General features: G+C 34.7%; 1 protein-coding gene across 1 annotated transcript; it reads right to left on the reverse strand.

The window, feature by feature from the left end:
* Nucleotides 1-1,040: 1,040 nt before the first annotated feature.
* On the reverse strand, nucleotides 1,041-1,988 carry LOC119079571. Its single transcript, XM_037187552.1, has 4 exons — nucleotides 1,815-1,988; nucleotides 1,535-1,741; nucleotides 1,363-1,482; nucleotides 1,041-1,248 (listed from the first exon to the last, which is right to left on the reverse strand). Exons 1-4 carry the CDS (start codon nucleotides 1,909-1,911, stop codon nucleotides 1,106-1,108), a joined length of 567 nt encoding a protein of 188 aa, XP_037043447.1. The 5' UTR covers nucleotides 1,912-1,988; the 3' UTR covers nucleotides 1,041-1,105.
* Between the last annotated feature and the right edge of the window lie 10,165 nt (nucleotides 1,989-12,153).

Genomic DNA, 12,153 nt, shown 5'->3' on the forward strand with positions numbered 1-12,153 from the left:
AAGCGCAGATTGCGTCACCTACAGCGATATCAGTTGTTTTGGAAGTATGCCCAAGGACTTGCGCCACTTTTACTCTTTGAGTGTTTTTGACTGATATCAGTTGTTTTGGAAGTTTGGTTTGATTTTTAGTTATGTTATTTGGTTGCAATTTATATCCTCCATCCGAACACGCGAAAACCGCGAAATTTCCCGAACACACTTTTTTACAAAAAAGTGTTTTCTCAACGTTTCAGAAGGTTCTCTATCCGAATCTGCATTAAAAAAATGTTGACTCAAAAACCGCGGAAACGCGAAAATCACGAACTTCGAGGATCCCTAGCTCCAGGGCCTATTTTTGAGAATTTTGAGAATTCTTTGATAAATATTTCTTTAAATTTCTCAAAGTGTTACAAATTGCAGTGTTTTGCTACAGCGGATTCACCTGATCTACAACACCATACTCATTGAATACACTGAAAGTAGTCATAATCTGAACAGTGTCTTTGACGTATCGATAAATAATTCGTGATTAACGCCCTGATTGATGTGGTCTCACAGAGCAAAAAACTTGCTTAAAAAAATGAAAGAAAAGTTTGGATATCAATTTCTTTTACGTGTTACGGCTTGTTTTATTTTCATTTACATTGCCTAATCACGTAAAGCATTATACTTACGAGGTTCCCAGTTGTTATTTGACAAGTGGGGAATACAGCCCTCCCCTTCGGGTCGGGCTGTAACACCACACTTATCAAATACAAGACTAGTGTATAATATACTAGTAAATAATTAGATCAAATGTAGGAAAAGATCTGTGTGTCAAACTACTGATATGCATGCCGTCAGTGAAAGGTTATTTTTTGAACATGTTTAAAGGTCATTCGCAACTCAGTGTTGATGTAACTCGAAAAGTTTGCACTTTGGGAAGTTATTTTATGATCTTTGTCCCCAATATCCGCAGAATAGAAAATTAAAATGACAAAATAAAATATCGGAACAAGAGAACAAGTTTTCCATAACCCGACTAGATCCTAAAACAAAATAAAAAAGATTCAGGTTGGGGGCGTAAAATTCATATATTTTAGTAATCATCGATGACATCCGTGTATAGAGCAATCAATCCGAAATATTACGAAGTGCATTTGTAAAATAACTCCTGTACCTCTCCATCAATTCCTGATGCAAAACTAAAGTATTTCATATCAAGAATGTTTATGCCGCCTCGAACATCCCATGTCAATATTTCATTGACTGACAGCTTCAGTTTTCCATCTGTAGTGAAAATTTAAAAATTTCGAAGATTGTATTTTGAAACAAAACAAAACAAATGAAAACACAGCATTTTCACAGTGGTATGTTTAACGCAAATATGTTATTTATAATTACCTTCCAAGATCTCCAAACGAATCTCATTTGGTTCATCTTCACGAACAATATTTGGCGTCTTCATTGATCTTATGTGGGGATCTCCATCTGCGTGATTAATTAGTGACTGCTCACCAATAACTGAAAAAATTACGTTTGATGCTTGCCTCTGGATTTCCTATTAAGTTCTTACTAAATCTTAATAATTCATTGCTTGAATCTGAAGACTCAGTTTGACTCAAACGGAATTTAATTTGATTTTGTCCGATTATATAAAACCGAAGGGTACGTGAACCATTATTCGATGCATCCAATTGAAAATTGCCTTCCATTTCTTCCAGTGGAAAATAATCATTAAAATACGAATCGGTTGATAGGAAATACTGACAATCGAGTAAGGCTGCACAAAAAATAATTTTTAGGCTTTCATACGGGTATTGAAGAGTAAACTTTGCAAAGGGAATGACACTGACCACTATATTTCTGCATTCTTTCTCTCCATGTTGAACATGGTACGGAGTCAATACATGCCAAAATCGTAACCAAAAACATGAAAATTACCAGTTTCATTGTTTTTTTTTGTTAATGAAAAAAGATCGGTTAAGTAAAAAACAATAGAATAAAAAACCGTCTAAGTGCAATAAGAACGACTGACTCAAATTCAGTGAATCGTTAACAGATGTTAGCAATTTTAAATATTGAAGTCATATTCTTATGTAATTTCGTTGCGTAAACTGAACTTTTCCACGTTCACCACGCTTGGAGCAGTCGATGCAATAGTATGTTACGTCACTGTTTGTAAATATTTGTTTAGGCAAGTGTGGGCTTTGCGGAACGAGCCGAAGGCGAGTGGAGTAATCACACGTGCCTAAGCAAGCATTTACAAGCATTTGTGGACGGTAAGTGCATTTTCTCTGTCACAAGCAATGATGTAAAGTGTACTTTACCGTGCATAAGCATGTCAATACATTTAAAGAATTATATTAACCCCAAATCCCATTGAACTGAGTACTCATTTACGTATTTACGTATTCGCATTATGCATTTGTATCAGTGAACTCTTTACACCAAAATCCAAAGCCTCTGAAATTGGGATTTCTTCCCAACGCATGTTATGGCCTGGTTTACTTGTTATTGTGTCGGTAAAGAGGCATTCAAATAATGGGCGAAAAAATGCATGAAATTCACTCTTTGGTCTGACCACCTAGACTAAAATTGAAAAAGTTTATTTTTTCGAGACCTGTATGAACTGTATATGTAGTTGTAACACGTTGTGAAATATGGTATTTTTGTCGCACCATTGTTTTGACATGTAGTGACAAAAAACAACCCCGTTTCGCAACTTGATATATATTAGTTATTTAACAAGTACAACCGAGTGATAAATGCTTTTTTAGGCACTAGATGTGTGACAATACGCATCGTGTGCCTAAAAAAGTATTTATCAACGCGTTGTATACAACGTTTTTCGCAAAGGAAAGTCCTACTTTTCGTCACTTGTTGCGAAAATCACTATTTCACATGGAAAGATTATTTTAATCAACATTTAGTACAGTTTTTAACATCTAAAGGTATCGTCATATTTCTGAGAAATATGAAAATGTAAAATGTTGAACTTATTTTGATAAATAATTTAGCGGATACAATGCGATAGTAAAAAATCATTTTAAGTATTTTAACGGGAATTTCTTGATTCTTAAACTCCATATGCACATGATTTTGTATTTATACTAAGTTGCAAGATACGAAGAATTCTCATGCATAGTTCTCGGTACATAGTCACAATTATATTACGAAGGACCTCAGACCCAGAATTTATTACAACTTAACTTTATGTATAGCTCACGCTAAAGACTCCATTTTCAACCCTCTTGCAAAGGCTCGAAACTATCCAGGTCAAGCCTGAACTGAAACCTGAAGCTTAGATTATCTGAATCTGGTTAGAACTTAACCTGAATCGAAAATGTTTGTCCGAATTTACCTGAAAGCTGATGATCTGATGAGGTGAATTCAGATCAGGTCAGTTCAGATTCAAATATTCTAACGCAAAATGTATTGGACTTATCGAAAAAATGTGTGGACTGGAAGCAAATCCTGGACTTTTATATTACGTAATTTATGAACGGCCCCTTTTCCAAACGGTAGGCGTCTTTTGCTACCTTTTTTTTAAAGACTTTCTCAATTTGCTTAAGTCGATTGTTGATGACATTGAACAACATTGAATAAAACATTAGATAATACAAGTCGCTTGCATTCATTTCCGGATACATAAATTGTTATCTGGGTTGAGAAATGGAAAAGTTTCTATGATGCGTCTTATACGTTCAATATTTGACTAAGCAAACGTATATCGCAAAAATTTATATCCCTTTTCCAACGGTGTCAGAACCATTTCGAAACGGGTCAAAAAACGAATTTAACTTCTATTAAATTTTGATATCCTTTACGACCGTCATAAGACGACATGGTGTAAAAAGTTGTGTAAGTTCTCTAGCGAAATGAAACAAGAAAAATCACCTTGGAACATGGAAAATACATCAGTTCCGTTCCGTTCCATTCAATATTACATCTACAATGTTTTCTCCATTTACATTTCGAAATGATCAGCGCACATATGGTTTGTGTTATCCATGACACACTATCAAAAAACAATTTAAAAGAAAATTGCCAACTGCTCTCTATCTAATGACTATGGGTTGTCTGATGGGATTCTCATCCAATTTGGGTAAAAGTGTTGAAGTCATTTCCCTTTTTCCGATAAGCTCTTATTTTCAATATTCATTACATGTGAATGAGGAAAAAAAAGCATTTACCTTTTCATTTACGATAGGTAAAACGATAAGCCCATTTCATTCAAATAAGTTGTTTGTCGGATGTAATTCATGAACATGCCACACATACTATATGTTGTAGTGTACTTTACTTCGCCAGGTTAACGATGTGAATTTTCGCCAGATAGAATATGCGTTTTCCAATTTTCTTTTCTGGAATTTTTCTTCTCACAAAAAATTTATATCCTCCTCATAACAACGCAATATATCCCGCGTTTGTTATCGTAAGAAAATTTGAATAAAATCTGGGACACCATAAACACACGAAAATCCATTTATTTGAACTTTATTTTAAAGCCATCATGAAATGTGTTAGCTTTTCCATTTAGCATGCTGTGAATTAGGTAAATATCTTTTCACAGAAAAAAATTTATTTCGAACCATTTGTGGGGAAAGTAAGGTAAATTTGTTGTTTCTCGGTTGAAATTAATTGAACGTCAGGTTCTCCGACATAACCGAAATAAATGATGAAGTAAGGTAGGTCGTTTTTTTGTTGTTGTTGTTTGTTCACTTTCATAAAATCTACGCATCTTTTATCGTTCAACCTGTGCTGACTGTACAGATCGTAGAGGTGGAACGTTTTACTTTTTGAAGCCAAATCCTTTGTAATAGTCCATAAGTTCATCCAGCTTCTTCAGCTTTAGACACTCCTCTAATACCTTCTGACCGGAACCTTAGCCTGACTGGATTCGACTCGAATCTCAATTGGTTCAACCAGAATCTGAACTTTTAAATTTTGGGTTTGACTCGAACCTGACCTCAAATTTTTAGGATGGATCAAGCGGCGTCGGGTAACTCGAATTTTTTCGTGAAAATCTGTGATTTTTAGTGTCATGTTCGGTTCGTACCAAAAGTAAAAGTTCAAGTTTGTGTCAGACTCAGGTCGAATAAATCTTAGTTCAGGCTCGGATCGAAATCCAGTTCGGGTCAACCTGAATATAAACAGGTCAACCCGAACCCGATCCGCACCTTAAACACATCCTATTCGCTTTTGTGTTAATGTTCTATCAACAGATCAGGACGCATTGCGTTGGTTTAATGAAAAGCAAAACATGCACGAAATGGTAAATATATAAAGGTAGGGGCGGCTGATTCGACTAGGTTCGAGCAATTCATTAGAGGAAAATATTTACAGATGACAATTTATTTTAAGATCAGCAAGCACCAATTGAAACAGTTTGGCTAAGAACCTTGCATTTCCTCCGTATGTTTTTCTCAATAGAAATTCATTGTGTTCATTCTAAAAAGTCAACTGCTCCTATCTTAGGTCCCTAATTTGACTTTCGAGAAACGCTTCGACCTGTCTGGTATTTACTAGATCGTGGAAACAGTGAAAAAGACTGAGCTGAATTTACTGAGCTTCCTCGAGCTTTTTATTTCGTACGAAAGATTTTATTTCAATCTGTATAAAATACTTGGATCAAGTGAAGTAGTAGATTCTAGACCTTAACTATCTTAATTTCAACAGACTTCCACATTTATATTTCTTTTGAGTGGAAAGTCTCTGAACAAAAACAAAATGAGACAAATATTCATAACAATTTCAGAGAACGAGAGTAAGCTAAACTATCGTCAGGGAAAGAAGTTTCTACGAAAAATATAAATAAGTCGATCAGCCAGAAAGAAAGGGAGATTTAGATTTGTTTATGTCTGTTTGATTGTCGTGTTTTAAACTTATACTTCGTTCTTTGTTTAAAAATCTATAATTTTGACTGTCACCTCAACAAAGCATAAAACTTTCAGAATATTTTAAAGTTTTTGAATCGTAAAACCGGGACATTGTTCAAAGAACAAAGTAAAACCTTTATTAAAATTGCCTTTCATTTGAATATGGTCATCAATCACAATACTGTCGTATTTTTATATAAATGCAATAAAAATTCAAATCTTGGCTGTTAAATAGGAAGAAAAGAGAATGAAAACCGGAGGACCAATTTGATATTTTTCATTGCTTTCCATTTAATTAAGTCGAAGATTCGGTAACCCTACACGGTACATGATAGATGAGGGTACATTCTGCCATGTGGTTACGTTCGGAAGAAAGTATTTATTTTCATTTAATTAAAAGTGCTTGTCGAATCCTCGGTCGAACCGCAATGGTTATGCAAACATATATTGCGTAGCGTATGTATACATTGCGTCACTCTTGTTTTTGCGCATTATTGAAATTAAATCGCGAATGAAAATGATTTTTTTTTTAAATTTAATTTAAGCTTCTCTACAAGTTTTCGCTAATGTAATGAACGATGGTCTCAGGTTGTTGTTGTTGTGTGTACACTATACAATAGCATCTCCAATTTGCTAATGGCTTTAGTTTTAGCATTAAAGTTGGAACGAAACCCCGACTCGTTGGTTTCATAAAACGGGAAAGCATTAAAGAGCATCTTCATATGATGAAAAATGTATAAATAATTCGTTGCTTAAGTGCCCAAAGTTAACGTAATATCTCACATTTATAATGATGAACTTTAAACGCCTCATAAACGATGGTATTTGGCAATGATATTTGCGAGAGATGAACTTTAATACCACCACACTACTTAATATTTATGCTAATATTTCCAGAATTTCAAGTAAAATGCCAACAGCGCACTTTAAACCCTTCATTTCCACGCAATAATAATTTTCGTTTCAATCTTAATATAAAACTTTATTTTTACCCCAAATTGAAGTGGTCGGTTGCGGTTTTTTTTTTTGCTGTTCTTTTATTATATGAGCGTAACTATTTTGATACTCAAATTAGTGGTTACACTTGATGGTACGTAATTTTGGGTTGTTTCCACGATGTTTCTTTTAATGGCAAAGCAACATAATAAGTATATTCGCGATTGTGGTTTTTCGGCTGCAATTAAAACTTTTATTTCTGTTCATTTAGCATTCAGTTCTGAATAAAAATTATTTTCAGTTAACGTACAGCAGCAATCAATTGAAAATTTGTAAGTTTAAAATAACGTTTAATAATAGTTAATTACCATTTTATAGATGGCAAACATATCGCGACATATAATCATAAAATTAGTTGCTGCTTTGCCCACGTAAAAAATCTCATTTTTTACGTAATATGTTCCTGTTGTTCCTCTCCGTTTCTCTAACTTCGTATTTCAATTGGCAAATGAAAGAAATCAGCGAAACCAAACCAAGAAGAACAGCGAAAGATACAAAAGTGTGATTTTTTACGTGTACAAGACATGTTTTTTTTTATTTATTTATTGAGTTAATTCAACAGCCTGTTACAGCCAATACAGAATCAACAATTAAAGAAAAATACAAAAAATAAGAATATAATCAAAAGGAAATCAGAATCAATTTCAATATAGCAAGTTCGACAACAACAAAAACCGACTAAGAAAATGTCTCAATCACATAACATATTTATTCTTAACTTTAGCCTTGAAGGAACTAAGCGATGTATGAAAAATGTCCAAGCTATTAAAAAGATCATTGTGATTAGATTGCATTCTTATAACCGGTGCATTACTCTCAATGTTCGATACATAGGCTGCCGGATAAAACGTTGGAGCTTCGTGTCTACTCGGACGAAGTGAATTGTGCAAGACCACATCATTATCCAAGGCAACTGTGAAACGACCATTGACCACTTTATATAGAAAAATTTCGTCAGAAATGAACCGTCTGGATTCTAACATCGGAAGTTTGAGTCGCGCAAGTCGTTGTGGATAATCGACGTAATTCCAATTGAACTTTCGATAAAGCATTCGTGTAAACTTCCTCTGATCTCTTTCGACTTTTTCAATGGAATTCTGATAAACCGGTGACCATACCACCGTGCAATACTGAACCTGACTACGATTTGTACAAAGTAATGAGACTGTCAGGTTTACGAAACCGTTTGCAAGAGCGGAAGATGAAGCCCAACATCTGATACGCCTTTCTTGTAACCCTGTCAATGTGTTCGTTGAAGCTCAATTTCTCGTCAAAGGTAACGCCTAAGTCTTTTTTCACTGAAACCCTTTCCAACACATCGCCAGAGACGACATAATCATAGATCATTTTTACCGGTTTGTGAGTCATCGTAAGAACTGAGCATTTATTCACGTTCAATTGAATTTTGTTGAAAGAACACCGTCAAGTCTTTCATTCAAAATCTTTGCTGCTATGTCGATTCTAATATTTAACATCTCACTTACGGCTATCATCTGTTATCGATAACGACTTTGGTAAGAAACGACAAGCTGTGATTAAGGTACAAAATGCATGTTCAAAAAAATTAAGTAAAAAATTCCAATCAAATGAAGTAATAGATTCGATATTTAAACGGCTGATATATGCTTGCCGTCTGGGTTTAACATTTAAATGTTAAAGGATATTGACTTTGATTTTGCCTGGCATCAGCATATTTTGTTACGAAACTCAAATTTTCAACTTTTCATCCCTAATTAACTAAATTACTTCATCAGTTTAAAAAAAAACCGATCCAACCTACAACCCGTAAACTAATGTCTTGACATTTTTCAGACTAACATAATACTAAACTGACTCACCAGGTTTAAAAATGTAAAAAAGAAATCAAACCTTCTGACAATCTCTGCATCCTCTGTTTTCCCATATCGTTCCTTTTTATGTCGTACCGAAACATACAAAATTATTACCTAATTAGCCTGTTAATTAAATAAAATTCTGCAGAAACTCAAATGAGCTTTAAAATTCAGGTAAATTCATTATTTCCTTGCGAGTGAAATGAAACGTAATTTGTTTAAAAAAAAAGAACCAACCTGAAACGGTCTAACGTGTAACAAAAAACATTAAAGCAAAGCATTATCCCCACAGCCAAAGGAATTTATATTTTTGATATTTCGACGATCATACCCACAAGCTACACTATAATAGCCATTTTCGTTGTATCACTAACAATGAGGCATTGAAGACAGCTCGTATTATAACTTGTATATCTCCTCTACATATAAATAACATCTTGACAATGATGTGCATTGTTAAACTATGTCATTTTCAAAGAATTTTTCATCTACTCGAAAAACGGTGGTATATCGGGTATGGTGTATAATATACGGATTTCGTCGAATCGGATGATGTGGCTTTTGAGTGGAGCTTTTCATAGACGTTCCATGAATATACTTTTGCTTTTACTGCAAATACAAATGAAAATATATCTTCTATGCACATCAAAGGGTTTTTTTAAGGGATTAGGATGGCTGTAACATTTTTCTTCCATTTTTTTTTGTGTGTAACCTACAAACCATAATATAAAGGCATTCATTCCGTATCACATGAAATAACATATAGGACAAAAGTTTCAACGGTAGTGTTTTAAAGTGGCGAGCGTGTATCGTTGAATGGTTTAAATTGCTGTTTAGATAACGACACTTGATATAATATTGCGAATTCGAAAAATCACACTTCGTTTACGTGCACGATTTTTGTGATATGTTACGGATAATTAGACGATGACTTATAACAGAAAAATCTATGTTAAAACTACTGAAGTACAAGATTTAGCTTCAGTATTGTCAAAACGTTTCGACCAAAGACTAAGTCTTCGCAATAGTCGTTAAAGACAAAGTTTCGATAGTCGATTAAATTCCAGTTTTTATATCACATTCGTTTGAAATTCAGCCTCGATTTTTAGAAAAGTATCCCAAAGTCAGCATGTCACTTTCGGCGAAAGACGTCTTCATCGGACGACTTTTTTTTAATAAGAAAATAGCATGACTCTAGACGGTTCCTTAGGACCAAAAATTAACTGACAACGCAATTGGATGATACAGGCATGAACATTGTTCTTACCTAGTTAGTTTCATTGAATGAATTCTTTCAAGTGTTCTTGATGAGTATGCCTGCGTCACTTTAGATACGAATCGAGTGCCATTTCATACAAGATAAATTTTCAAGTATTATTTCTACAGCGTCCACACACGTTTCCTCTATAATAATAATACGTAATATGGGGTAACCGCAGCTTTTTACATCTTAACATTCGCTCCGAACACGTATACACATAATATTGGACCCAGCACTATAACTTCGCTTCGGTGCATGATAAATAATTTTTCAAAGTGATTTAATAAAAATGTTCAAGATGCCACTCGACCGTGAAACATTTATTTGTTATGGAAAAGAGAAAATATACGGGGAAAATTCAGCCAAAAGCAAAGAAATCCATATTGCACGACTATATGTATTCGCCCGGCGGGTAATAACTCATCGATTCGTTTTTAATTCAATGAATTGCTCGCCTTTTTTATTTTCGTTTTGGAACAAAGGCAATTTTGAGGAAACGCTTGAAGCGACTAATAGTACATATTATGCTCTGTGTATACAATTATGGAATACGGAACAATTGTGATGCAATTCACACTCCAGTAGATTGTGGTTGAACACCATTGACAATGTAAGATAAAAGTTTATTAACCTCAGTTAATCCACAAACGAACCTATTACTTGATAACATCCATTTTTGCAGTGGTTCAGACGATGTACTTACGCATAATTTTCTTTGCCATCACGGTTGTCGTATCTTTGTTAGTTTTACCAATACGAACTACTTTACCACCAGAATTTTTAATTTTTAATCTTTGCAGGGCCTTGATCCAAATGAGATGAGATAAAGGTAGCACGTACCAGAAGGAAGAGTTTTTTTTCGAAAATCGAAAATAATTAGTTTCTTGCAGCTCAAGTTGTTCTTCAAGTGGTATTTCATTGATGCGATTACACTGGAGTATCGACCGAGTGCAAAGAACCAATTCCAAGAATCGTCCAAACGATCAACTTGAAATAATTGAAGTACAAGATTTGACATTAACCAATTAAAAATACTTTGATCTATGGAAGTAATGGACCCGATAATAATACTGGTCACATGCTTGCCGTCTAACAGGTCTAACAGGTTAATGAAATACGATAAGTACGATTCGAATAATTGAAGATCTGCTAAAGTTAGTACAACGCATTCCATTATATTAACTATATTGACTTAGTTTGTGCTAGAAATGCACCTTAACGTATATCGTACGAACTTTTAGTAAAGGAGTTTTGAAAAACGTGCAAAGGTGGGAGGGGGCATTTATAGTGTGTACTATGTAAATGACACCTAAGTTAAAAGTTTTCATACGAAGTTCATACAATGGAGTAATGGCGATGTGTAAAAAGCATAAGACCAGTGACGGAATTTCAAATATTTTTGCATGAGGCTCATCTTTACCATTCAAGACGGTTGTTCAATTCTATTAAAATTTACATGAGCGAGCCTATCCGGGACGGTAGTTAAATGGTGCAAGGAAAATGACATGTTTCTTAATGTTGGAAAGTGTGCAGTAATGTCTACTACTCATAGTCTTAATAAGATATCGTTTCCCTATGCTGTTGATGGAGTAATGCTTGAACGAGTCTCAATAAAGAGGGATCTTGGAGTCATTATGGATGACAAATTGTCAATTAAATTATTAGCATATTGATCAAATGGTTCGTAAGTCATACAGGCTTTATATTTCGTTGTGGGAGATATTTTACTAACCAATCTAGTCTGCGGCTACTATTCTCATCACTCGTCAGAAGATGGCTTGAATACTGTTCGTAGGTCTGGAGTCCTTGTTATCATGATGCGATGCAGCATTTCAAATTTGGTCTTGCACACCCGAGGCCTCCGAATCATGAACGTCTGAAACTTCAATCGTTGGAAACACGTCGGCTGAATGGAGATGAAATCATGCTTCATAAGATAGTTCATAGTCGGGTGGATTCTGTGCTTTCTCAGCGTCTCTCATTTCGGCATCGAACCAGGGCCACGAGACAAACAGATGTATTTTATCTTCCAAGGATGGTTACCAACTATCAGTCGAATTCACCGTTTCATAGGATTCAACGGAACCATGATACGTTCTTCAATGACCTCGACATAATCAACAATTCATCAGTGGCATTTCCTAGATCAGTGAAGGATTATTTTGCTTGGTGATCTTTATTTTTTTATTGGTCTATGGCCTAGCTTTTACTTTTTCTCAGTGTC

Source organism: Bradysia coprophila, unplaced genomic scaffold (assembly GCF_014529535.1).
Source record: "Bradysia coprophila strain Holo2 unplaced genomic scaffold, BU_Bcop_v1 contig_324, whole genome shotgun sequence".
In the NCBI taxonomy this organism is placed as follows: Eukaryota; Metazoa; Arthropoda; class Insecta; order Diptera; family Sciaridae; genus Bradysia; species Bradysia coprophila.

What these genes read in the sequence shown, in the direction of transcription:
- LOC119079571 (XM_037187552.1), bottom strand. Translation starts at nt 1,911, where the DNA reads ATGAAACTGGTAATTTTCATGTTTTTGGTTACGATTTTGGCATGTATT. An exon ending in CAATGAATTATTAAGATTTA is followed by an intron (nt 1,483 to 1,534) that starts GTAAGAACTTAA and finishes TAATTTTTTCAG; the next exon opens with TTATTGGTGAGCAGTCACTA. An exon ending in TCGTTTGGAGATCTTGGAAG is followed by an intron (nt 1,249 to 1,362) that starts GTAATTATAAAT and finishes TTTTCACTACAG; the next exon opens with ATGGAAAACTGAAGCTGTCA.